This window comes from Natator depressus, chromosome 20 (assembly GCF_965152275.1).
Source record: "Natator depressus isolate rNatDep1 chromosome 20, rNatDep2.hap1, whole genome shotgun sequence".
NCBI lineage: Eukaryota > Metazoa > Chordata > Testudines > Cheloniidae > Natator > Natator depressus.
This window is the reverse complement of record NC_134253.1, coordinates 26,114,774-26,141,793: the sequence shown is the minus strand read 5'-3', so window position 1 is coordinate 26,141,793 and position 27,020 is coordinate 26,114,774. Positions and strand designations below refer to the sequence as shown.

Sequence of the window (27,020 nt, the reverse complement as noted above, 5' to 3'; positions counted from 1 at the left end):
GAAGGTCTGACCTGTAATGGCAGGAGGTTCCATACTGGGCTATATGGACCGATCTATATGGACTGATGGTCCAGTCTGGGGCCGCAGGAGGTGGGATATTGGACTATACGGACTGATGGCGGGATGGGGTGGCCATGGGGCTATATGGCCCTGCCCCAGCGGACCACAACCCCTCTCTGCCCCTCCCCAGGAAGGCGGCGGAGGACCCAGGCGATCGGGCAGCCGAGCTCTGGGGGTGTGTCCTCAAGCCCCGCCCCCCCGGCGGCCCCCGGGCTGTGCCGGGCGAGCGGCGGCGGCGCCGGGTGCTGGTGAACGCAGCCGCCCGCGGGGTCCGGGCCAGCGATGGAGAAGGAGCCGGACGGGGCTTACGGTAACGGGGGGGCTCCGTGGGGCGGGGGGGCTGCGTCCAGGATCGGGGCCCTCCCCCGCCCGCATCGCCGGGCATCTGGGCGGGAAAGTGCCCGAGGGGAGCTGGGTGGGGCTGCCCCCATCTGCTGGGCTCAGCCGGGGGGGGGTGAGCTGGGATCCCCCGCTGTGCCCGCCCACCCGCGGCTATTTCCCCTTAGGGCCCCCATACAGCTGGTCCCTGTAACGCCCAGGGGCTCAGCCCCGCATTCCCCCCCCCTCCCCCAGTCGGGGTTCGGGGCGCAGGTGCCCTTAGAAGGGAGCCGCGCCCCTGGGCTCCCGCTGTCCGTGGGGGGCGGTCAGGCTGGGGGCTGCGGGGGGAACCAGGCCCGTTAGCTGGTCCGCTGCATCGCCAGGGGCGGGTGATGGCTGATGCTGGTTTGTGATGGGGAGATGGGCGCTGTGGGGCTGGGTTCGCCTCGGCTGCTTCGAAAGCAAAGATCCCAGCGGGGTGCAAAGCCAGGAAACCCTCAGTCCTGCCCTGGGGAGGGTGCAATGCAGCCGAACTGAGAACTACGGCCAGGAGACCCCGACCCAGACCAGGGCCCCGTCGTGCCGGGCAGACCCCACCCGGGACCAGGGCCCCGTCGCGCCGGGCGCCGGGCAGACCCCAACTGAGACCGGGGCCCCGTCGCGCCGGGCGCCGGGCAGACGCCGGCCGAGACCAGGGCCCCATCACGCCGGGCGCCGGGCAGACCCCACCCGAGACCAGGGCCCCGTCGCGCCGGGCAGACTCCGGCCGAGACCAGGGCCCCGTCGTGCCGGGCGCCGGGCAGACCCCACCCGAGACCGGGGCCCCGTCACGCCGGGCGCCGGGCAGACCCCGACCGAGACCAGGGCCCCGTCGCGCCGGGCGCCGCCCAGACCCCAACCGAGACCAGGGCCCCGTCGCGCCGGGCGCCGCCCAGACCCCAACCGAGACCAGGGCCCCGTCGCACCAGGCACCGGGCAGACCCCGGCCGAGACCAGGGCCCCGTCGCGCCGGGCGCCGCCCAGACCCCAACCAAGACCAGGGCCCCGTCGCACCGGGCACCGGGCAGACCCCGGCCGAGACCAGGGCCCCGTCGCACCGGGCGCCGCCCAGACCCCTTTAGTTACAGCACTCAGCTGCTCTCCCTTCGCGGGGAGCCGGCTCTAACCCGCCCCGCAGCGCATTTGCAGGCTGCTGTGTGTAGAGGGGGGCTGGGAGTGCCGGATATGTGATGTTACAGACCATTAGTTCCCTCCCCCCCATTCCGGGTCCCCCAGCTGTCAATCATGTCCAGTTCCTGGAGTGATGTTCCCAGGGGGTGTTTATCCCAACCAGCCCTGGGCTTGGCTGCCACCCCACCCCCACTTCCGTTTCCCTCAGTGCAGGGCCCTGTGTTTCTAATCACCAGCACCACTTGCTCTGTTTCCTTCCACCCAGACTGACAGGGGCAGGGGAAAGGAGTGGCGGCGGGGTGGCTGGGCCTGGGGCACACCCTGGTGTGACAGCCCTGTGAGAAATGCGATGGGCCAGGGCAGCTGCCCAGCTCCCCTAGGTGCATGCCCGCACTTGCTCTCCTGCACAAACAGTGCTGATAGCTACGGGGGGGGGGGAGCGGGGTCTGGGGCCGCTCCTAGCAGGTCCTGGAGGCAGCGGCATGTCCCATCTCCAGCTCCTATGCATAGGGGCAGCCAGGGGGCTCCGCTCCACGCACTACCACCACCCCAAGCGCTGCCCCTGCAGCTCCTGTTTGCCGGGAACCGCGGCCAATGGGAGCTGCAGGGGTGGTGCCTGCAGACCGGGCAGTGTGCAGAGTCGCCTGGCCTTGCCTCCGTGTAGGAGCTGGAGAGGGGACATGCCGCTGCTTCTGGGAGCTGCCTGAGGTAAGTGCCACCTGGATCCTGTACCCCTGAGCCGCCCCCCCCAGTGCCCCAATCCCCTGCCCCAGCTCTGATCCCCCTTGCACCCTCCGAACCCCTCGGTCCCAGGCCAGAGCCCCCTCCTGCACCCCAAACCCCTCCTCCCCAGTCCCACCTTAGAGCCTGCACCCCCAGCCGGAGCCCTCACACATCGCCTGCACCCCATTCCCCCTGCCCCAGCCCAGAGCCCCCTCCGGCACCCTGAACTCCTCATTTCTGGCTCGGCCCCGGAGCCCGCCCCACAGCCAGAGCCCTCACCCCCTCCGGCACCCCAGCCCTAATTTCATGAGCGTTCATGGCCCGCCATACAATTTCCATACCCAGATGTGGCCCTTGGGCCAAAAGGTTTGGCCCCCCATGATCTAGCGTCTCACCCCTTTCACTGCAGAGCACTGTGCAGCCAGAGGGTCAGCATGGTTATTCCTTTTGGTCACTCATTAGTGGTACTGCGGTGGCTACCAAACCTTGGTCCTGCGTGGAGAGCCACTGGGCCAGGCGCTGCCCAGACCCCTCCCGAGATCAGGGCCCCGTCATGCCGGGCGCTGCCCAGACCCCACCCGAGATCAGGACCCCGTCGTGCCGGGCGCTGCCCAGACCCCGCCCGAGATCAGGACCTCATCGTGCCGGGCGCTGCCCAGACCCCGCCCGAGATCAGGACCCCGTCGTGCCGGGCGCTGCCCAGACCCCTCCCGAGATCAGGGCCCCGTCATGCCAGGCGCTGCTCAGACCCCGCCCGAGATCAGGGCCCTGTCGTGCTGGGCAGTGTACAAATGTAGACTGGGAAATAGTCCCTGCCCCAAAAAGCTCACTCTCAAACAGCCTCCTCCCCAATGCCCAGGACTCCTCAGGGACCCCCTGTGGTGGGCACAGAATTTTGACTCTCCTGATTTATGGGGCAAGTTTGAATTGAGGAGATGGTTTCCGCACCCTCCCCCCCTGGCCCAATGAGACAGAACAGGGCTGGGGGCGGAGCGCTCTCACCTTCCTGGTGTATAACGAGCTCTTTCCTCTGTCCTGGTCCCCACGCAGGGAGCCCTGGACCACCCCACCCTGGTGATGCTCTGGTTCTGGCAGCCAGATGGCACCCCAGCGGTTGGGATGTCGTCAGCCCGGGTCTGGGGGGGGTTGTTCTCTCCTGGAGGAAGAGCTGTGGCGGGAGCCAGACTGAATCCATCCAAGGAGATTTCTTGGCTCAGACGGCTGGTGTGATCGGCTGCAGGGCTGGGCTCTGTTCTTCTCTGGAGCCAGCTCTGCGTGTAGTGCCCTGGGGACAAGGCCCAGGTTGCTGTCCCCTCCCTGGAGCCCGTGGGGGTCAGATCAGCCAGGCCTACGCTGCCAGCGCTTTGTCCCCACGCGGGGTTTACGCCGAGCTGGCTCACTCCGGCCCAGACTTGTCGTTCTCCGCGGTGAAGGCAGAGCCGCTGGATGCCCGGCTGGCTCGGGGAGCCGAACGCTCGCGCTGCTCCAGCTAAACTAGCTATGGGGCCTGGGTGGGAGCTGGGATGGCACTGGGGGGCTGGCCTGAGCCGCCGTCCATCCCGCTGTGGCCACACAGCTAATTGTAGCAGGCTGGCTTGGACAGAGCTAGCCCGGGTCTGGCTGCCTGCACTGGGAATCACCCCATCCAGGCCGCTGCATAGACGTGCCCTTAGAGTGGGCGCTGTGTGGGTCCCAGGGCAGGCAGCGGGCACTGGAGCATATGGACTGGTGGCCCCAGAGGTGAGATCCAATGTGCCTGGCACAGCGGGGGCCTGAGCCTGGCCGTGGATGGCACTGCAGTCCAAGCCCCTCTTCTCCGTAGATTCCTGCGCTCTCGATAGGTGCGGCCACTGCACCCATCACCATGGTATCTGGGTCCCTTCCAGTCACGTGGGGCTCGCTCGCTCGCTCTTACTCTCTCCCTAGGTGAGCGTAGGGGATCCTCGGCCTTGTCTTCCCCCTCGGCTAGAGCCCGGCCTGCCTAGGGGGGCAGGTCAGGTCCATCACCCTCCAGGAGGGGGAGAAATACCCTGCTTTAGACAACGGGGCTGGGACCTCGCCTGACAGGGCTAGCTTGGCTGGGAAAGGGCAGCACGGGGTGTGGGGGTGTGGTGGGGGGCAGGGGTAGCGTCTCTCTCTGTAGGGGTTCTCCAAGGCGGGGTGATGCCCTGCCCCGCCCCCTGTACAAGGGGAGTGTCATGGCCGGATTCAGGGTTTGCAGCTGGGATTCCGGGCTGCAGATGAGGGGTCAGAGGTGCCCCCCCATTCCCACCCCCGCCAGCTGGCAGCGTTTCAGAGCATGGCATGCCGGGAAGAGGGGCGGAAGTGGGCCAGGAACTGAGGAGGGAGGTGGCTGCCTTCCAGGCATTCAGGACAGGGTGGGTCGCAGAGCCACTCACTCCCCAGGGACACGCTGCCTTGGGAGAGAGCCCACAAAGCGTTGAGTCTCTTGGTTTCGATATGTGTGGCTTTTCACTCCCAACCCTGCTGTGTTTAAACGGGGAAGCCCAGCCCCTGCCTACACAAGTGCTTCTGGGGGGAGCGGGTGCTGTGTAACCGGGCACAGACACAGCTTAGGGGGTGGGGGGTGAGGAGTTCTCTGCCCAGTGGGATCTAGGGAGGAAGAATGTCCCAGAGAAAGACGGACCTGCTCCGTCTGTCCCGCAGAGACCTGCACCCGAAGCTGCTGCGGGGGGGATGTTTCCGTCTGTCGGGGGATGTTCAGTCTCCCGGAGGTTCAGAGGCTGCCTACGGCCCCGGTCTCTGGGTTCAGACCCTTATGACCAGAGGCTGCAGACCTTGGCCTGGCTGGAGGAGAAGGAGCCTCCCCTCTCTCAGCGGACTCCTGCCCCAGCTAGCTGACTCAGGGAGAGGGAATCTGAGCAAGGCAGGAGCTGCCTCAGCCAGACGGATGAGAGAGAGTTTTGAGGGGTGGAGAGCCAGGCTCTGAGATGCCTGCCAGTTCACATGCCAGTCCAGACCCAGCTTACAGGGAGAGCTGCAGATCCTGGCCACGCTGGGACCCGTCAGGGCAGCAGAGGCCTGGGCCCGGACAGCAAACAGCTGGTGGTTTGATGCTGCACACAGGGTTGAATTGCGACGCTGGAAACGCCAGAGGTGCCGGGACCACAAGAAGATTTGGAAAGAGGCAAGCGCTGTCCACGGGCCCCCACAGAGCCCCCAGCATCAGAGGGGCCCAGGCCCGGCACAGCCACTTGTTACAGGCCAGGCCTCTTGCTTGTCTGGCTGCGCTAGCAGGCATGACATCCTGTTACAAGCCACACGGGTCATGTGGGCCTGCAGGGGGATTTCCTCACCTCGGGGCTGGATGTTGTTAGCGGAGGGCAGGTGCCAGACTGGCAGCTCTGGAAACTGGCATCCTCTAAGCCCAGAGCAGGACCCGTGGCAGGACCCCCACACCTGGGGGGATGGAACAGTTTGTATATTGGGGGCTGAGAGCCAGTGAACCAAACTGTAAACCCTGTGTAGAATGGAAACCACTTCAAACCAGGGGGTGCGGCCGCACCCCGGCACCCTGACTTGCAGCACCTGTGCCCATGCCCTGTACCCACTGCCGCTGTGCATCCCTTGCCCTGGGGTCTCGAGGTCTCTGACCTCACCACAGGTGCAGCCCAGGCCATGGCAGGATGAGCTGCTGATTTTAGGAAGGGCCCCAGGTAATAAATCTGAGATTGCGCCCGGAGGCTGGAATTGGGGAACCCTCTGTCACGCAGTCCCCGGGCGATGCTCTGGAACTGCTCCCTACAAAGCCAGTCAGGACTCTGGGGCAGTCTCCTTTCTGTGAGAAGCCTGTCTTCAGGACACACAGCTCACACAGCTTCCACCTTCCTGGGTCTGACCTCGGAGCATTCAGCCTCCTCTGCCCCTCCGTGCGCTTCCCAAAGCCAGTCCGCCCAGGCGGGGTCCTGGGGAAGCCGGAGGGTCCTGCCCCCCAACTCCGCAGTCAGACTGGACTCTCAGCCAGGCGGTAAAACAGAAGGTTTATTAGATGACAGGAACATGGTCTAAAACAGAGCTTGTAGGTGCAGAGAACAGGACTCCTCAGCCGGGTCCGTCTTGGGGGGCAGGGAGGCCAGAGCCCCATCTGGGCCTCCCTCCATTTCCCCAGCCAGCTCCAAACTGAAACTCTGCAGCCCCACCTCTAGCCTTTGTCTCTTTCCCGGGCCAGGAGGCCACCTGATCTCTTTGTTCTCGAACCCCTTGGTTGGCATCTTTGCAGGGGAGGGGCCCAGGCCATGAGTTGCCAGAAGACAGGGTGTCGACCATTGTCTGGGCAGACAGCATCCCACTGGCCCTCTAGGGCTCTGAAACAATCACATCCCCTGATCCCACCACCTGGAGACTTAAGAAATGCCTAGGGGAAACTAAGGCACCCACACAGTAGTCAGAGAAAACATTAAGAACATTCCCACTTCGTCACACCGTCCTTCCTGTGTCCTGGGGCACAAAGAGGGGGTGGCTGTCCAGACCGGGACGGGGGTGGGGGGCATCTGACCCAAGCTGGTCAAGAGCCCGCAGGTCACAATAGCAGCGTTGCATCAGCTGGAAGATCCACCCAGAGCAGGAGACGGCCCCGAGCATTGCATGCTGGGATACTAGTCTCCCTGGAGCAGGTGGCTGGTGTGATAAAGAGGGGCAGCAGCAGGGCCCTGCTGAGGGGGGGAGCTGAGAACCCATCACAGCCTGGGGCTGGGGCTGCTCTGCCGGCAGGCGGACGAGGCGGCTGCAGGGATGGAGCGAAGGGCGTTGGGAGAGTTCAGCTGGGAGCCAGGACCAGACTTTGGTGAGGCTGCAGGTCGGGATGAGGGGCATGAGTGGAGTTGGGGGGCAGGGCTGGGGTAGCAGGGGGACTGCAGGTTGGGAGTGGGGGGCAGGGCTGGCATAGAGGGGGCTGTGGGTCAGAGCTGAGGGGCACCGGTGGGCCTGGGGGGCAGGGCTGGGATAGCAGGGGCTGTGGGTCAGGGTTGAGGGGCACAGATCCTCCACTCTCCCAGGCAGTGAACTCCTTCTCAATTTAAAACCAAAACCGAATTAACCCCCCCGTTACAATAGGACACAAACCCAAGCCCATTTAATCTGATAAATGCTTTAAGCTGAATTTGTCTCTTCCGTCCGTGTCCTGCCCACGCGGGGTCAGCAAGGCTGGTCTAGCAGCCGCTGTGTGTGTGTTTGTGGGGGGACAGACTAAAACCAAGTTGCTGTTGTGATACTTTTAGCTCTGCAGCGAGCCCGCGGCTTCTCAGGGATCTCTGGCTACGCCCCACTTCCCCGCGCCTGCTCTCGCACCCCTCAGAGCCAATGGGGCAGGGAGCGGCTGAACTGATGAGCGCGAGGAGGTTGTTCCACTTTTGGGCTGCGAGGAATATGCTGGTTCCGTGCCGTGAAAAGGGGCCTTGGGGGTTTCCTGGGGCTCTGCAAACTTGCGGCTTCCTGGCATTTTCTCTGGAACGGCCTCTCTATCGAGCGCCCCTTTGATCCTGGCTGAATGCAGATAAAAGCCAGCAGCATCCATGTCTTTTAATTTGCGCCACTTCATTTCCTGTTGATCAGGTTGTGCTTGCCAGGATGCTGCTCTCCACCTCCTCTGAACAGCACGCACTGGGGCTGGGGCCCTGGGGCAGCCCCTAGCGAGATGGGGGGTCTGGAGACTGTCACTGTGTGTGGCCGGAGGCTCTGGGCTGCTGGTTCGGGAGGTGACACTTTCTACCGTCTCCTCATTCTCGTCCTCAGGCCCCGCAGCTCGTGGCTTCCTAAAGCTGTGAGCCCGTGTCCGGGGTGCAGGGACGGGGGCTGGCTCGGGGCTCAGAGCCTGCAGCTTGTGGACGGAGAGGAGAGGCTAAGAGATCGTGCCCACCCGGCTGGTGGGGTGAGGAGAGAGACACCCGCGGGAGCCTCTCCTGATGGAGACTGAAACTAACCCGCAGAATCCATGTTGGGGAAGGAAAATGGCCAGAAGGGCCTGGGAAGGCCACGTGATGGGAATGTCAGAGGGTGACAAAAGAAACCCAAATAGCTCTGGGTGTGTGAATAACCGAGCCAGCCCTGTCACGGAGTCCCCGGGCGATGCTCTGGAACTGCTCCCCACAAAGCCAGGCCGGACCCTGGGGAAGTCTCCTCTCTGGGAGCAGCCTGTCTGCAGGACACACAGCTCACCTGGCTTCCACCTTCCTGGGTCTGACCTTGGAGCATTCAGCATCCTCTGCCCCTCCGTGCGCTTCCCACAGCGAGTCCGCTCAGGCGGGGTCCTGGGGAAGCCAGAGGGTCCTGCTCCCCAATTTCGCAGTCAGACGTGACTCTCAGCCAGCCAGTAAAACAGAGGTTTATTAGACGACAGGAACATGGTCTAACACAGAGCTTGTAGGTGCAGAGAACAGGACCCCTCAGCCGGGTCCATTTTGGGGGCAGTGAGGCAGACAACCACGTCTGCCCTTCACTCCTCGTCCCCAGCCAGCCACAACTGACTCACCCTCCAGCCCCTCCTCCCCTGGGCTTTGTCCCTTTCCCAGGCCAGGAGGACACCGGATTCCTTTGTTCTCCAACCCTTTAGCTCTCACCGTGCAGAGGGGAAGAGCCCAGGCCATCAGTTGCCAGGAGACAGAGTGTCGCCATTTGTGTTCACTGGCCCTTTGCTCTGCAGCCATTGCACCCCCTTATCCCACCACCTGGAGACTTAAGAAATGCCTAGGGGAAACTGAGGCACCCCAACAGTATTCAGAAGAAACATGAAGAACAGTCCCGCTTCGTCACAGCCCCCCCCCCGCCAGGTCAGCTGGCCACGCCAAGGGCTGTGGCATCGCAGTATCATCCGGTGAAGTGAGCTGTAGCTCACAAAAGCTTATGCTCAAATAAATTGGTTAGTCTCTAAAGTGCCACAAGTCCTCCTGTTCTTTTTGCAGTATCTCTGCTAGCCCTAGCTATGGGAGCTGCTGCTCTAGCCCAGCCCTGGGCTGTTATGCACGTTGTACAGCTGGGACCCGAGGCACTAAGTGACTCAGCCAAGACCACACAGGGAGTCAGTGGCAGAGCAGGGAGTTGAGCCAGATCTCCTGAGGCTGAACCCCTGGACCATCCTTCCTCCCGCTACTGCCTGGATCTCTCAGTCCCAGCCCTCCAGGCTTCCCGCTTCGCTCCCTCTGCCCCCAGCACTGTGGCTCAGGGAGCGGCTAGGAGTATCACCCGCTGGGCTGTGGTTAATCAGCCTCCCTCATGCCATCACACCCATGTGTTTCTTGTTCCTCTCTCCCCACCCTCCCTGCAGCAGCCTGACTGGCAGAATGACTCATGGCCCAGCAGGCTCTGCCCTGGCCTCTCTCCTCTCCCCATCACTCTTGAGGCTTTCCCCAGCCCTCCCTTGTGCTGAGGGGCAGCCTGGCACTGGGCAGCGGGGTGCGGGTGCCTGGCAGGGGTGATCCCTCAGTCCAAGGCAGCAGCTCCAGGAGAGATGCGAGGATTCTCCCGCTCCTCCAATCCCAGCTTTTGTTTTGGAGCTGTAAATCAGTGGCCTACCAGTCTGTCCCATGACATCACCGCCAGCCAATGGGGGCACAGAGCTGCTGCCAGGGCAAGGGCTCACGGGCGACTGGCACAGGTTGCCCATAAATCTCTCTCTCCTGCCCTGCACTTAGGGTGGCGAGAAACATGCTGCTTACAGCTGGTGACTCCAAGAGCCACTCCCATGGCTCGTCCTTCGATCAGGCCCCAGGTCGTAGCCCAGCAGCAACCGATACTGCTGCAGGGAGGTGGGTTCTGCGCTGGCTTAGGGGGGGTGCACAGGATGTACCGTCAACCTTTGGCTCAGTTACTTTCCGAAGGAATTTCTGTCTAGTGCTTAGAGCGGGGGGCCTGGGAGCCAGGACTCCTGGGTTCTATTCCCAGCTCTGGGAGGGAAGTGGGGTCTCATGGTTAGAGTTGGGGAGGGGTGGGAGTCAGCGCTTCTGGTTTCTATTCCTGACTCTGAGTCAATGTGTCTAGTGGAGATTTATTTACAATCTAAATATAGCGAAGAGGGTAAACCACAGCAATGAACTGTAGGCTCAGGGGACTGACCGTGGCCATGCAATGCTCAGTGATTTCCATGGCAGCCCCAGATCGGAACGTGCGCCCTGACGCAACATGGATCGGGTGGGTCTCAGCCACGAACAGAACCGGTACCAGCTGGCTTCTTGCTCTCGATCCCAGCAGAGGCACCGAGGATGCTGAGATGGAGCTGAGGCACTGGCAGGAGGCAGCGGGAGGTAGATCCCTGCCTTGCCGTGGCTCACGGTGTGTGCACCCTGAGGGTCAGTCGAGGTGCTGGGGCTAGCAGTTAGAACCGTCTGCCAGTGGCGCTGAGTACGCGTTAAGAACAAAACAAGCTGAACCAGCTTCCAACCACAGCCCCACACCTTGGTCCCGTGCCAGCGGCGGCCAGTGGGGTGGCTAAAGGAAGAAGAAGAAGGTCTAGTGGTGAAGGGCTCTAGCCTGAGACATAGGTGAGCCAGGTTCAAAACCCCGCTCTGCCACAGGCTCCTTGTGTGACCTCGGGCAAGTCACTTAGTCTCTCTGGGCCTTCAGTCCCACCTGCCCACCAGCGGTAGCAGCCCTGCCTCCTAGGGGTGTGTGAAGGAGGGTAGATGAGCACAACAGATAGAAAGGCTTAAAGCTTTTTTTAAAGACACAATTCTAAGGTCTTGTCTATACACAAAAGCTTAACTGTCGGTAGAGTCACCTAGTGAGAACCTGGTTAGCCCGATATCCAGGTGCCTTGTACCAGTCTAGCTAGTCCCGTACAGCAGGGGTTCTCAGACTTTTGTCCTGGTGACCCCTTTCACACAGCAAGCCTCTGAGTGTGACCCCCCTTATACATTAAAAACACTTTTTTATATATTTACCACCATTATAAATACTGGAGGCAAAGCAGGGTTTGGGGTGAAGGCTGACAGCTTGCGACCCCCCACGTAATAACCTTGCAACCCCCTGAGGGGTCTCGACCCGCAGTTTGAGAACCCCTGCCATACAGGAAGGGGAACAAGGTGGAGCAGGAAGACACCTTTATTCCGGTATAAGTGCATCCACACTAGAGACTGTGGGAGTATGACTGTGTCAGGAACCAACACAGTTCTACCAGTGCAACCACAGTGCCTCGGCCCTCAGCGGAACAGACATGCGCGCGCACCTCTCGATGCGCCTCTCTCCCACTTGTGCCCTCCCCTCATTCTCTGCATCAAGGGCTTGCGAGAGGAAAGTTTCTTTTTCAGAAGAAAAGAAACTCAGACTTTCTGCCTGTAGCTGCCGTTGCACATGCTAAGCGTGCGTGATTGAGAGAGAGAGAGAAGAGAATTCAGCCTGACTCCAGCTGTGGAGGGGGGTCAGAGCCCAGCTCAAAGCACTGCATACCTATTTGCATGGGTGTAAAAAAGCTTATTTTTTTAAGCAATAAAACTTCCCCCATTTCGTTGCCTTTTTATGATTTAAGCAGCTACAACTGTTCACAGCGTGTCTGTGAGACTCCCTTCTCCCATGTGCCACCATGCTACCCTGGCACTAAGGCACGGAGCTGCTTCATTGACCCCTTTCTTTGGGGAGAAGTTCTTCGCAGTGGGTCAGATCCTGTGTGTTTGGGATTTTTCTGTGCAGAGCTCTGCTTGGCCGCAGGTCTGGCCGTGCGAGATGGCTAGAAGCTGATACATCTTCCATCCGAGGGACATCTTGAGAGATCCTATGAGAGCCTCAGTCCTGCTTTTGAACTGGCCCCTGCCTTGCATCTTGGGTGATGTTTCCACCTTTGTTCCCATTCTGATTCGGGAGCGCTTGGCATGCATTTGGCACAGGGTGTAAATGACCAGACGTGGCACAGGGCCTGGGAGAATCAGGCCAGCAACCCAGGCCTATCCTATAGGAGTGGTTGCTGTCCCTTTAAATGTGTTTGCTGAATGGGCTTCTGTTTTTATTGGCTGCCCATAGTCACACCCAGAGAGAAGAGGAAAGACGGTTAAGACAGCCAGAGAATCAGTATGTGAAAGAGCAACACAAACTGCCTGCAAAGGGAGCTTTTTGCTAAACACCTATTACAGGTTAGACCAGTTCAGCCAGACAGGAAGAGGGGGCCACCAGAGCTGACTGGGCAACTGATCCCTAGCTGACTGTGGGAGTCGGAAGGAAGTGAGCTGAGCTCCTGCAGCGAGTCGTTGGCATGGGGGTAGACGAAGAGAATTATTATGGCAAACACGGTAAGAAAGTGTGCGTCGTGCAGCAATGTCCAGTGTGTCTGTTCTCTGGGGCTTGCTTATGCCAGCCTCCTGTGCTCCCTTCCTGCTCCTGGTGCTCGCTTTCCCCTCTGTGTGTGCAAGGGTCTGCAGGGGACAGCACTGAGTTCTGGGGAACCGGGTGCTGTCTCGCCGGGGTGCCTTGGGCCTTTGCCAGGAGCAGTCTGTGCTCGGATGCCTTTCTGATTATGGGCAGAGAGTCGAGTGGAATCTGGGCATGGATGGACATGGCTGGCTCTCTGCAAAGTCCCTGAACTTTAATGAATGTCTGACCATCAGGCTCCTTCACAAGCAACTGAGGTCCATGGACGGTAGAGATGGTGCGTTACAGTTAATTAAACAGCTTCCTGGCGAAACAAGACAGCAGCTGCCTTTCCTCTGCATTTCTTTTCAGTTGTGGTGAGCCCTGCCCTTGGGACTGAATGGAGAAAAACACTCTAAGCCCTGGTATAAAGGCGCCCTACACCCATACAGTTTATTCCCGTTCTTGCAGGGGAACAGCTATAAAAGCACCTTTGTAATCAGTATAAACACCAGCTGGCTTGTACTGCTTTCCATGGTGTAGTTAAAGCAGCCTGACTTGTGTGTGGACAAATTGTCACTCCCTTGTTGTGAGTCACTCTGTGTTAGGTTCATAGCCCTGGGCTCTGGCTCCTCCTCTTTTAGGCTCCCATGGCCACAAATTAACCCTGGAATCTCTTGGCCCTGATGGCTGAGAAGCTGGACTTCCAGTTCTCCTCTGTGACCCTCACCCTTTCTGCAAAGGTTCAGAGTTCCCCTTGTGTCAGCACAGATGGTGGAGAACCCCCCCACCATGCTTTCCAAGACATTGCATGGGGGGTGGCTAGTTTGGGGGTAATTGCACAAAGTTGCTGCTTGCGTGGTATTTTTAGGGAGGTGAACGTTCCAGCAAAGTTAGCCATCGCTGCCCTGGAGTGACCCAGGCCTGAGAGCAGGGTGGGGCAGAACAGAGGTGTGTTGGCAGAGCTGGGGGCACGGGGAGCCCAGGACTGGAATAGAAGGGTGCAGCTAGTCAGGACTGAGATGCACTGGCAGTGTCCAGGCCTGGATTAGCAGGGAGGGGCTGCAGGTTTGGCCTGAAGCATGCTGTTAGTTCCAAGCAGGGCTACTAGCTGCTCACTCTCTGAGCAGTGAATTGTGATGCCCCTGAAAGGGGGGAATCCAGTGAGTAGAAATCAAGAACTGTTTCGTTTCACGGGTCCCACAGGTCCTGCTGAGAGTTTGGTGATCTCTGTAGCTTGGCACATGGGCCATGGTGCATCTTTTGAGTGCTGAGTGGGAGCTGCAAACCTGCTGTTATAAACTCTTCTGCATAAATTCTCCCTGGTGGGGGTGGGGATGCAGCTGCTCTGAGTGTTTGCGCAGACAGTTCCCAGAAGCTGGCAAGAATCCTGCTCTGTAGATAAGGAAAACAGGGGCCTTGTAAATCACTTCACTGCCTGTCCACAAACAAGATGACCAGGGCAGGTGCTGTGTGCGTATGAGACATACAGAGAAGGAACACTGCACACTCATGTCTCTTCCACAAGTGCCAGCTGTAAGTACAAGTATATTAGGTAGCTGCAAAAAGAAAAGGAGTCCTTGTGGCACCTTGGAGACTAACAAATTTATTTGAGCTGTAGCTCACAAAAGCTTATGCTCAGATAAATTTGTTAGTATCTAAGGTGCCACAAGTCCTCCTGTTCTTTTTGCGGATACAGACTAACACGGCCGCTACTCTGAAACCTGTCATTAGGTAGCTGAAATTTCTGGCATATGTATGCTAGCCTTGGCCTGTTTTTCCAGGAAATCCACCTGGTTTCACTTTCAAAGCATCTGTGTATGCCTGCCTTGTGCATTGGCTCTTACCCACGTTTTGATTCGGGGATTAGGGCATCTCAGCAGCTCCCAGGTTTCTCAGAGAGGGATCCGTGCGTGGCTCCTTCTCAGGGCAGGAGGTAATGGAATGAGCAGTCTGGCTCCAGCTATTGAATTCCATCTAAGGAGTGCTTGGGTGGGTTAGGGCGGTTGCAGCCTGTAGAGAGAAGGGATTTCTAGGTTAGATAGAACTTACTATCCTAGGTCTGGAGCTGGCTCTGGGTAACCTGACTGAGGGGCCCCTGGGCCTCTTTTGAGGCTCTGAAAACATTTCTGGTGACTTTCTCTCTTGGAAAATTCCCAGGAGCTGAATGGAAACATTCTCTGAAAATTGGCTGAGGAGCTATGTGGAAACTTGTTCTACAGTCAGGCCCCAAATTATTTCCAGCCCTGGACACTAGGATATCGGAAGAAAAATTATGTCTTGGTAGATTATTTTCCTCCCTGGTTCTGGGTAGTCTCCAGGCCTTTGCTGTAAAGGTGAAACCTGCTTCCAGCCTCCTCCATCGGCACCGTCCGTGGTGCCAAGATGAGGATGTAGTATTCTAATATCTAAACCAAAGGGGGGCAAACTCTGTAAACTCACTGAACATTAAATCCCACCAAATGAGGGTAAATCCATCCTCATCATCGTATCCACGCATTATACTCCACACCTGAACGTAGCCATTATATGAACAACATACCCCATATCTCAATGTCTGCACTTTGACCCGTTAAACTTTTACCCCCAATTGGGGAGATTGCAGATTATGTATTCCTTACGCCACCTGTTCCTAAACCGAATTTCGCACCCCTTGATAATCTGTACCTTATTCGCTGATAACCAGAAACGTCTATGCTTAAACTCTGTACCGTTTTCTTTTTACTTCAACATCATCTTAATAAAATTATGAATTCTAATATCTAAACCAGAGGGGGGCAAACTCCGGCCCGTGGGCCACATCCGGCCTGCAGGACCCTTCCCTCTGGCCCCCGAGCTCCTGCCAGGGAGCGGGGTCAGGACAAGCTTGCAGAGGAGCCAGCCCGACTCCCCACAGCCCGGTGAGCGGGGCGGAGCCTAGTCCCTGGCCCCTCCCCTTCTGCTCCCCTCCCTCCCTGCCGCCCTCGCAGGCACAGTTTCCCCCAGCGGGGCAGCATGGCTCTAGCGGGGCCAGAGGGAGTTCCGGGGGGGAGGCGAGGAGCTGGGGGTCGGTCAAGGGGCCTGGGGCCTGCTGCCAGGGACAGGGGCTGGGCAGAGCAAACCAGGGCCCCCCTCCACCTCCAGCATGCACCTCCAGCAAGCCGACACGGAGCGAGCCCTGCCCAACTGCCAAGGAGAGCAGCCAAAACGAGCAGGGGAAACGCACAGGGAAAGGACTGAGCCCCCTTTCCCCCACCCCACAGCTAATGTGGGTTGGGGAGAGCAGGGAGGGTTGAATGGCGGGGGGGCCCCAGGGGGGCAGTCAGGGTGTGGGGAGCAGGGGAGATTGGATAGGGGACGGGCATCCTGGGGGGGATGGTCAGGGGGCAGAGAGCAGGGGTGTTTGGAGAGGATGCAGGAGTCCTGGGGTCAGTCAGGGGTGGGGAGCAGGGGGGATTGGATGGGGGTGGGGGCCAGGCCACACCTCACTGTTTGGGGAGGCATAAGCCTCCCTCAGCCTTCCGTACCCGGCCCTCCATACAATTTCTGTACCCAATGTGGCCCTAGGGCCAAAAAGTTTGCCTATCCCTGAACTAACATTTTCCTTAATTCCCGTGCTCCTGTGGGGTGGCTAGGATCAGCCCAGAAAATGGTGGTTGCAGGGGATTTCCTGTTCTGAATCTTTCTTGCCTGTATCTCATAGAACGCAAGTTCTCCTGCTCATGAGAGCCCCATTACTAACCCCACAGCATCCTGAGTTCTTCTCTTCTTGGTGGGAAGAAATTCAACTGCCACATATGACAATTAGACTTAGAATCAGACTTCCTCAACACACCTTCCCCACCATAACATAGCAGACGTGCACAACTCTGATTTTGAAAAGGAAATATAATGGGCCAAGGTCTACCCTCTGTTATCTCCGGGGCTGCATGGGTACCCCACCAGGGGCAGATTTGGCTCAGTCTGTGTCTGGTGGCTGCAAACACTGGTCAAAGAGGGAGCATTGCCAAGTAGTTAGAGCCGTGGAAAATGGTGTCCTGTTCCTGGCTGTTGTACTGATGGGCTGTGTCCCTTTGGGCAAATCACTTCCTCTTGCTTGGCTTCAGTTTACCAGCTGCCCTGCCACCTGATGAAAGGGATATTTGTCATCTCTAACCAACACCAATATTTGCCAAGTTCCTGCTACTCCTGTGTATGAAGTAGCTCCAAAACAGGTCCTAGTAGAAGGAAAAGGACGTGGAAATTTACCCTGCTGGCCCAATGCTACTCCAAATGGATGGCTAACTCAGTGTCCTCTTACCTTCTTTTTAGGGACGCCACAGAAATATGACCCAACATTCAAAGGTCCCATTCATGACAGGTAAGAGCAGCCTCTCAGCAGCTGGCAATAGGAGTGGGGTGCTCCTCAGGCTGAGCAGAGAACACTTGTTCTCATCCAACACTCTGGGGTGGCGCTAATATGAATAGGTGACTGGGGAATGCTGATTGCCGCAGAGACCTTGGAGACAGGGTCCACATCTAAGCGGGAATGTGGATGGGAGTGGTTTCTGCAGGGAGGTGCTGGGATGAAGCAGGGGGGCATAGTGAGTGCTCCAGTCTCCCTGCTTTTCTGGAGCTAGTGCCTGATCTTGTTCTTACTTCGCCTTCCTCCCTCAGGGGCTGCACTGACATCATCTGCTGTATCCTCCTCCTCATCGCCATCCTTGGCTATGTCATTGTGGGAGTCATAGGTAGGTAGCATATGGCCCTCTCTTCCTTTCTCTGTTTTTTAGGAAACAGAGTGGCATTTGTCACCCTCGACACCTCTAGACTCAGATCCTGGCGGGGACAGGCCCTAAAAAGGCATTTGGGTACAGCAGATGCTTGGTTGGGGTAAAAACACCAGGTTGACAAGTGATTAAATGCTTAGTGTGTTGTGATGTTTACATATGTGTGTGAGGGGGGTGGCTCACAGGGCAGTACTTGGCACAGTACCCATTGCCCAGCCACTAACAGGTGATGTCTCTGGGTAGGAGGGATGGTTCTCCTCTTGCAGGTGGAGTCGCCCCTGTTCCTCGAGGCAGGATCCCTGACTGTGATGTGGCAGGGCTTCTCCCCAGCTTTCAAGCATATGTTGCCATGGCCAGTCTTACTGAAGCAAGTTTATTGTCCAAACCTAATCAAACCAGCAAAACTAGTTCCTCAGCTCACCTCTGTTCTAGTGTTTTGTGGCCTCTCCTCCTAGTGGTTTCTGGTAATCCTGCTTTTTGCAGCTTCCCAGTTTCACCCAGCTTCCCTTCTTCTGAACGCTGGCACCAGGGTTACCTCCTTGAGCACCTGGCCCCTTGTTCCAGGGATCCATCCCCAGGGTTAGCTCCACTTCTCTGTGGCTTCTGACCTCAGGAACAATCTGTCCCAATCACTCCTCTTCCTGTCCTCTGACAGGCCTTCCTAGCCCCACATGGAGCCCTATCCCCTTTAATGAGCTCGACTGGGCCCACCGACTCTGGCACAAGAGAGCCAGACCTGGCCTGTTCACAGGGCCCAGCCACCCTGGGACAATCCCTTTAGCTCTACAGCAGCTGAAGACTCATGAGGGCAGGTTGTCATTTCATGCCCTACCTCAGTTTTCCGTCTGCTCCTGTTTCATGAGGAGGCTGGAAGAGACTGGTCCATGTATCTACAGTCATGTCAAATCAGCACAGAAGGGACTTCTGGGTGGGGCTACCCATGATGAGGCTGTCCCACTGATTTGTTTGGGGAGGAGGGTGTTTATATGAGATCACTTGCTAACTGGGGGAGGTCCTTGGCCAATGGTTGACTCAGCAGGTTGATACAGCAGGTGAGGTGGGAGAAGGGAATGAAGGTTGCCTGGTTAATCGTAGCTTTTTTTTCTCCCATTCAGCATGGACACATGGTGACCCCCGGAAGGTGATTTACCCCACAGACAGTCGCGGGCAGTTCTGTGGCCAGCTGGGAACTCCCAATGAGTATGTGTCTAAGATCACTCTTCTTTTAAAAGACTGCAAGGAAAGCTGGTTTGCCATTAAATGGGAACACTGAGTAATGTCCTGTCTTTGCTCCATAATACCTCCAGAAGAAATATAGCCTCAAAATACTACATCCTTGATTTCTTGGCTCCCTACAACCCCATTCAACTGTATCTCCTCCCCTCCCCACCTCTGGCTGCTAGGATTTGCCTGTGGGATTTGCCCTTTTCCCTCTGTCCCCCCACCCCCAAGCTCCTGTGAGGTATAAAGCGGGACATCAACAATCCTATCTGTTTGCTCAGTGCTACCTTCCATTTTTCAGGCTGTGTGAGAACCCCCCTCCACTTGCCACTGCCTGAGACTAGGCAAAGCGAGAAGAGCTCTGATCAAACCAGCAGAGACTACTAGAGCTGCAGGTAGAGGCTACGGACCCAGGCTGAGCAACACCACCTTTTAGTCTCAAATCACACCCAAGTGTGGGTCACTGTGATTTTCCAAGTGGCAGCTCCAGTTCTAATCAGCCAGGAAGTGTATTGCTGCGAGTCTCTCACCCCAAGAGATGAACCTCTAGACCATTTCCCAGGGAACTAGATACAAGAGCAGGATTAGAACTAGGTTCTCCAGCCTGGTGGGACAGCATTTGACTTTAGATTCCTGCTCCAGCTCTTCGGCATACGAAAAGGGAAGCAGTATAAATGCTTCAAAACCACAAGACTGTCGTGGCTGTGGGAGGACAATGTGACTTCTCCACTGCTGTTGGATGGGCAAGGCAGCGCAGGGTCTCACTGCAGGCCTGGACTAGAATAGGTGGTGTGGGAGGTTCCTGGGTCCCATGTTCCCCTCTTGGACAGGAGATTCCAGAAATTGAAATGTTGTCTTGTTTGCAGGAACAAGCCTTTCCTGTTTTACTTCAACATCATGAAGTGCGCCAGCCCCTTGGTACTGCTGGAGTTCCAGTGTCCGACCAAACAGGTAATACTGCTCTCCGCAGCTTCTCATGCTCCCAAACACCACTTGTTGCTGCTTCTCTTGGGGCCCCAACCCCTGCTTTGTTCTCATTTGGAAGGTTTTAAATAGGAGCTTTGCAGTGTCTCACATGCTATCTTTAGCAAATGTCCTTGCAGATAACACAAAGACCACCGCCCGGGGAGCAGGGGGTGTTGCTTTCCAGTCAGCCATGAGTGAATCCTGTAACTGGGTGGGCACTGGGTACTGTGCCAGGTATGTAGAGCACATGTCTCCTGGTGTTTGTGTGTCTCTCAGTGTTTAAGGAGAGAGGAGCTACAGTGCGGGATGCCCTCTCTTGGTTGTGCCTGAGCATTGCAACAGCAACTGAGAGCCTCAACAGGGAAAGATGCAGGAAGAGGAGCAAAATGAGTGGCTTCTGCTGGTGATTTGCTTTGATGTTAATGGCACAATGGGCAAAAGTTGAACTGTAGGCTGAGAGTAAATGGACAGGACGCTAGCTAGCAGACTCCTGCCCCTCACCCAAGAGGGAGCAGTGACCTTGTGTCTGTCTCATCTGCTCCTCTCTGATTAATAATGATATTTAGATCTTATACAGCCCCACTCAGTTCTTTCAGTCTTACATACTGTGCATATCTGAACTCTTTCAGATTTGTGTGAATAAGTGCCCAGACCGGTATCTCACGTACCTGAAAGTCAGGACACAGCTCACCAAAGACTTTGAATACTACAAGCAGTTCTGCGTCCCAGAATTTAACAATCAGCAGAAGGTGAGTTTTATATTAAAGGAAAGGGATGCACTTTAGAAGTAAACTATTCAAAACTGGTCCCAGTATGGTGCCATTCTAGACTCTTCTTTCTCTGATGTTAACCTGATGCTTGCATGTTTCTCCAGAGGAAGAGTGAATGGTGTAGAAATTTTCAGGCGAGAATTTCATTTAAACTTGTCTCTCTCTCTTCTAGAGCGTCCCGGAAGTGCTGAGGGATGGAGACTGTCCGGCCATGATCACTCCCAGCAAACCTTGTAAGTCTGACTGGGGAACGAAGGAAAAGAGGCTGGGAAGGCTCCTGGGAACTGAATATGGGTCGTGTATGAGTTCAGACAGGGTTTGTTGCCTCTTGTGCAACAGCATGTGAGGGCAATGTACATCCAAGATAGCTTTGCACACAGGTGTGTTACCACCAGCTGGTCTCCATGTGTCTGTGTCCCCCTACCTAGGATTTGCTCCAGTTCATTCCCTTGCAGGTTGCTTGGAAGAGACCTGCAAATACAAGGGTACAGCTTCCTTCCCCCAGTGGTACATCCAACCAGCTGGGACAGGGTACTGAGCAAAACCCCCATTAAACTGCTAGATCAGAGCAGGAGCAGACCAGCTGCTGGGTTTGGGAGTGCAGTATGGTGATGAGAGCAAGGGAACCAGCCAGGTTCTAAACCCAGCTCTGCTGCTGATCTGATGTGGAACTGTGGCAGAGTTCCTTCCCTAATCTGTGCCTCAGTTTCCATATAAGTAAAATGGGGTTAGTGATATTGACACTTGTGTAAAGCACTTCCTGTTAGCCTTACCTGAGGGTACTGGATTTTCCTGATGAGGCAAGTGGCGATTAGACTGCTTTGCTCTACAAAATTCACCTGTGCCTCTTGTACTTTGTCCCTCAGTGGCACGCAGGTGTTTACCAGCAATCAACACCAAGAAAGGGGTCATCATGGTTGGGAACGAGACGACCTTTGATGATGGATGGGGACAAACAAAAAGGAACGTGACAGAGCTGGTGGAAGGGGCCAAGTGAGTTCTGAGCCTCATCTCTGAGGAGAGGTATCCTGGGTGCCTCTGGGCTTGTCTTCGTTAGGAAACTCGGTCACATTAGAACATGACCAGAAGGCATCATGGTAAATAAGTTGCCATGAAATAATGCTTATTTATGTGTGTTGCGGTAGCACCTGAGAGCCTTAGTCTTGGACCAGGAAGCCAGTGTGGCAGGCTTTGTGCAAACACAGAACAAACAGAGGGTCCCTGACTTAAAGAGCTTACAGTCCAAGTATAAAGACCAGAAACGGGTAGAGACTGACAGACAACTGGGGGAATACAGGGAAGCAATACCGGGCAGCGGTCAGTGCACAACAACCGCCCAGTCACTAACAAAATGTTTGTAGGCATCACAGCGGAATTCTAAAAAGGGATCTGAAGGAGGACAATGAGGTAGCTTTGAGGATGTTCAGTGAGAACAATTCTTATCCCGGCATCAGGAGGGCCTTGGTCGACCTATAAAGAGTGCGGGGTTGATCACAAACTGACATGCCTCTCTTCTACCCCCTCCCCCCAACTCCCTGCTGTTTTTAATTCCAGAAAAGCAAACGTGGTTCTGGAAGCAAGACAACTGGCCATGAAGATCTTTGAAGATTACACAGTTTCCTGGTACTGGATAATAATGTAAGCAGAGAACTGAATGGCTCAGCTAATGCATACAAAGAGCATGATGTCCGATCCCCTTCCAGACAGAGCTGTATGGGAACGGAGCCAGGGAGCTGCTAGCGCTTAATGGGTGCAGAGTCTGGCAGAACATGTGCTGTCTGAGAACAGTGCAGCATTTGAATGAACATGTATCAAAGCCTGCTGGTTATGGAAGCTGTAGGGTTCTTCTATTCCCTGTGTAATGAGGGTTGTGGTGGGGATTTTTCCACTCCACTTTGCTGATGGTAAAAAGGTGGTAGTGGAACTATGCTAAAATAAAGGAGTTTAGAGAGACTGGCTGGCTTGGGATCTGAATGGAATCCAGAGTGGTTTCTTTGTTTAGTTTGTTGGTGTGTCCCCCCTCTCCCGATTCTAATCCACCACCAATGTGGCAGTGGCTGAGTCATTCACCTCTGACAGTTAGGCATCTTGTGTGCAATGAGTTTGTTGGGTCTCGGTCCAGTTCTTAGCAGGACACGTGTTGCCAGGACAAACTGCCCCCCGTGCTGGTAGCCCCCATCTAGAGACCAAGGATTTGAACAGGCACTGGGGGACTGACCTCTTCCCCCCTCCTCCAGGATTGAGAGACACAGAGAAGGCAGTTTAGGGGAAAGTTTGCTCTGATGCTGCTTGTGTTGCATCTGCTCTGGGGACAGAGGACTTCCATCAGTAAGGCTGCCAACTTAGCACCTTCCACTGTTGTTAAAGTTCACAGGAAAAAACGAGAGACTAAATCAGTTAATGGAACAAAGCTGCAGGGCACAAAAAATGGGACGCTCTGACATGGGCTTGTTTCTGCATGTGGTTCTGTGCTCATGAACTTGCCACTCTCTCCCCTCCACAGAGGTCTAGTGATCGCCTTGGTGATCAGCTTCATCTTCATTGTCCTGCTGCGCTTCCTTGCTGGGATCATGATCTGGGTTATGATTGTGCTGGTGATCTTGGTGCTCGGATATGGTGAGTGGCTGTTGAGCCCAGGGTCTCTGACATGAGGCTGGCTGCAGGGATTCTCTCCTTGCATTCACCCTGCAGAACTATCTGAGATTGGTTTAGTGACTTAGGTCACAGCCGCTCAGTCTGTGTTCTAGTCTCTTCTGTTTCACTGTGATACTGCAGTAGGGTTGCAGGGCTCTTCTGCCTAAAGATGCAGTTATTTCCACTGACTTATGCTAGCAGGTGGATCCTATTATTTCCAACCCAGGATACAAGAGGGGATGGGAATATCCCTCTCTGAGGCAGAGGGACAGGGAGTTTTGCAAGGAAAAGCTGAGGAACAGCCAACCTTAGTCAGAAGTTTGTTTACATTAACAATAAAAATTAAGTAAGCTCCAGGAAGAAGGCAAGTTTGGACCATATTCAGCATGTACCATTTTGTGTAGACCAGGGTGGGAACACACATGAACATCTGCTGGGAGGGGAGACCTGACTAAACTGGCTGACATCTTTTGGTCTGTCGCTTAACCCTAGTTTGTATGGGGCTGGGGCCAGAGGCCCTCTCCAGTTATCAATTGTCTCTTTGCCTGGAGCTCCCTGAATGGTTAGACAGCAGTTGCTCCTGTAGGTATACATTTACTGAAGCCTCCTCATTCTTGCAACCCAAAGAGCTGACAGACCCTCCCCACGGTCTCCTTTTAAGGATAGTTCCCGCTGGGTAGCAGATACTCTGAGCATGAGGTTAATCAAAGGCTAACAGTTTTACTCTAAGGCAGTCAAATCTCTGCTTTCCACTGCAGGAATCTTCCACTGTTACATGGAATACGCCCGACTAAAAGGAGAAGCAGGCTCTGATGTCTCCCTGAAGGACCTGGGATTCCAGACTGATCTGCATGTCTATCTCCACCTGAAGCAAACGTGGTTGGCCTTCAGTAAGTCTCTCTTCTGCTCTACTGGGCCTGGTGCAATGCAAACAAACATGGGGCTGTGGGACAACAAGCACTCCTGTATGCTCATCTCTTGTGCTTGTTTGTTTGGAGGAAGAGGCTAGAAAATAAGACATCATGAAGGTTATAGGTCCTGCTGTCCTGCAAGAATAGGAGATGGTGGTCTTAGAGGGGGGCTCTGCGGATGCACAGCAAGAACTCATGTACCTCCATATGTGATGTCCCAATCATGGGACTGTGTTCATGGCTGCATCCGAAAGGCAGAAATGCCTGGCTGGGGGGGATGTGAATTTCAGTGCTGGACTGACTGCTCCTGGAGACAGGAATCCTCAATCTCCGTAACAGGCCCATCAGCATGGGCAGTGGCAGGACATGTGCCTTTTTCCCAAGCTCCTCTGGGGATGTGGAGGGAAGAGAGTTCATCCTCCATGGCCCTTCAGTCCTCTGACTTTTTGCTGAGGCTGCTGAGAAGGCCACCAGTTTTTGTCCCTCTTGCAACCTGGACGCCTGGGAACTGGAAAGAAGGGAGAACTCCTTCAGAAGCCAACGTCTAAGGAGGACAATCACGTCGCACAGCTGTCTGGTCAATTCTTTGGAAAAAAATGTAGACCGTCCCCTACAGAGGATATCTATGCTCATAACCTCTAGAGAGTTTAAACCCAGGTGTATTAGTGGTAATGCTACCCCCAACCCAAAGTTGGTGGGTTTCCTTAGGACTCTATGGAAGAAGAGTGGTCTTTTCAAGGTGTGCTGCTCTCATATCTAGGGGCCAGCATTGTAGGATCCTACAACAAAGAAACCGCTGGCATCCAGAGCTCTGATCATGGTACGACTCCAGTTTTCCCCTCTCTCTTTCAGTGATTATCCTGTGCATCATAGAGGTGATCATCATCCTGTTACTCATCTTCCTCCGCAAGAGGATCCTTATTGCCATTGCTCTCATCAAGGAAGCCAGCAGGTGAGCTTTGTGTGGACTGCAGCAGCCGCATGCAATAGGGAGTGCTGTGCTCGCTTAGGGGGAATGGCGAAGACCAACTCTTGCTGGGTCGAACACACAAGCCAAGTTTCCCTCTCTGGCCCATGATAGAGATGGCTGCGCAGTCACAATTCCAAACCTGTGGTGGGAGGTTTGGGGCCTATGCAAAGCAAGCTGCTGTCTGTGGATGGTTTCTACTCCATCTGTTTGGATTTCCTTTGCAATGAGAGGATTTTTGTTGTTTTTACTGACTCTCTCTTCCCTGGCAGGGCTGTTGGTCATATCATGATGTCGCTGGTGTTTCCTCTGTGCACCTTCTTCCTGGTGTGTCTCTGCATTGCTTACTGGGCCAGCACCGCTGTGTATCCTTCCATCTTCCTCTCTCCTCCACCCGCAAAGAACCCCTGGTGTGGTGGGGGCAGAAATCACACATCCCTCAGAAGGCTAGAAATGTTGTGGGATTATTTACTTACATGTATCCAGTCTCATGATTAAATAATAAAAAAAAAAAAAGGTGATAAACAGGATGGTAAGAGCAGGTCTGTGTGGGACAGACAGAGAATTGGGTCCAGTCTCCTTAAAGTTGAATCCCCTTAACTGCTTCTTCCCAGTTTCTTATCTACTTCTAATGAGGCTGTCTACAAGGTGTTTAACGAGTCTAACTGTGATTACGCTGGGCAGACCTGCATACCAGAGGTGAGGGGCTCTCTGAATAGTCACAACTGAACATGTTGGACTTAATAAGATTAGTCTCTTGAGCAGACATATTGTGCAAAAGCCAATTTGGCGGCTAATGTAGCCTCCATCCCTGGGAGTACCATATGGCTCCTATTTGCTGTGACAGTCTCTCAGGCTAGCTAAACTATACCCTCCCCTCACCGCCCTTTGTTCATGTTTACACTCTTCGTATCTGTTGATTGCTCTCCTCCTCCTCATAATCCTCCTTTAACCACTGTATATACTTAACCCTCTCCATCTCCAAGCCCCTCTTGAGAATGGGAAATATATATATTCCCATTTTCCAGAGGAGAAACTGAGGCACATACTTGGCTGAGGTTGCAAAGGAAGTCCTGTGTCTGAGTAAGAATTAAAACTTGGAAGTTCCTGACTCCCCGCCTTGAGCTTAGTTCATGCCTTTACCCCTCATCCTTGTGATGTTGAGGCACCAGAGATCTTCACAGTACTCCCAGGGGCTCAGTGAGTAGTGTGTGTAGACAAGTTCTTTTACCCATCTGAAATGCAACTGCTTCTGGGATTGAATGTGGTGTATGAGAAGAGAAGAATAATTTCCTGGACTCAAAATCCAGAAGTGGCTTTTGGGTTGGCAAGAACTACTGTCTATCTAGGTTCTTGTATGGTCCTCATCTCTGCAGTATCTGAGCGTCTCTAATTCTCTCTAGACATTCAATATGACCAACATCACCAAGCAGTGCCCAGATGCCCGCTGCCTCTTTGCTTTCTATGGGGGCGAGACAGCCTACCATAAATACCTCATCGTCTTCCAGATCTATAATGCTTTTATGTTCTTCTGGCTGGCCAACTTTGTGATTGCGCTGGGCCAGGTCACGCTAGCCGGAGCATTTGCTTCCTACTATTGGGCCTTCAAGAAACCTGATGACATACCGGCTTTCCCCCTCTTCTCTTCCTTCGGCCGGGCACTCAGGTGAGCACTGGAGCTTTTCCAAAGAGGGGTGTGGGTTTTCTTGTTGGCTACAGGAGAAATAATGTAAAAGCAAAAATGCCAAGAAGCTGCATCTAATCAAGGCCCTCTTCCCCGTGGCAGGTATCACACTGGCTCATTGGCCTTTGGGTCTCTGATTCTTGCCATTGTCCAGATCATCAGGGTCCTTCTGGAGTATCTGGATCACAGGCTGAAAGGTACCCAGTTGAGGATAGTTTGGGAAAGGGCAGGTGGAGGGACAAACAAGGTGAGCAAAGTTTCTCCATGTCGAGTCACAACTCAGAATAATTTGGTCCGTGTAGCAGATGGTGTTCCTGTTCTACTCCAAACTTGCCCTTTTCCTTTATCTTTGTATCTTATTACTGAATTTAAACATAGGTACTACTCTGTGCTTCCTTCTGAGCCTAGCTGTTCCTAAAGGCTTTCTCTGTCAGACCCCCTCTTCTCCAGATCTTTCTGCCTTTGTGAGTAGAGAGACCTTACATACTCCTCTTGGGTAGGCACTAACCCAGCTGGTCTGATTGGCAGTGAGTCAGTAGAATGGCTCTGGACCTCTGTGCA

At 55.4% G+C, this 27,020-nt stretch overlaps 1 protein-coding gene across 3 annotated transcripts in view; it reads left to right on the top strand.

Moving 5' to 3' along the window:
- The first annotated feature begins 268 nt into the window (after positions 1-268).
- The window catches only part of SLC44A2 (solute carrier family 44 member 2 (CTL2 blood group)), a 38,557-nt gene continuing 11,805 nt past the window's right edge, over positions 269-27,020 (top strand). Inside the window, exons 1-16 of one of the 3 annotated variants that reach the window (XM_074935424.1) lie at positions 269-370; positions 16,849-16,897; positions 17,194-17,267; positions 18,422-18,506; positions 19,394-19,478; positions 20,123-20,242; positions 20,436-20,496; positions 21,130-21,256; positions 21,818-21,901; positions 22,767-22,879; positions 23,656-23,787; positions 24,661-24,760; positions 25,048-25,140; positions 25,390-25,474; positions 26,179-26,441; positions 26,562-26,656. In XM_074935424.1, coding sequence (XP_074791525.1) covers positions 343-370; positions 16,849-16,897; positions 17,194-17,267; positions 18,422-18,506; positions 19,394-19,478; positions 20,123-20,242; positions 20,436-20,496; positions 21,130-21,256; positions 21,818-21,901; positions 22,767-22,879; positions 23,656-23,787; positions 24,661-24,760; positions 25,048-25,140; positions 25,390-25,474; positions 26,179-26,441; positions 26,562-26,656 — 1,594 coding nt within the window. In that variant the 5' untranslated portion in view covers positions 269-342. Of the gene's footprint in view, positions 371-11,989; positions 12,501-16,848; positions 16,898-17,193; positions 17,268-18,421; positions 18,507-19,393; positions 19,479-20,122; positions 20,243-20,435; positions 20,497-21,129; positions 21,257-21,817; positions 21,902-22,766; positions 22,880-23,655; positions 23,788-24,660; positions 24,761-25,047; positions 25,141-25,389; positions 25,475-26,178; positions 26,442-26,561; positions 26,657-27,020 lie in introns of those variants that run through there. The other 2 variants (XM_074935425.1, XM_074935423.1) reach the window with 2 other exon arrangements.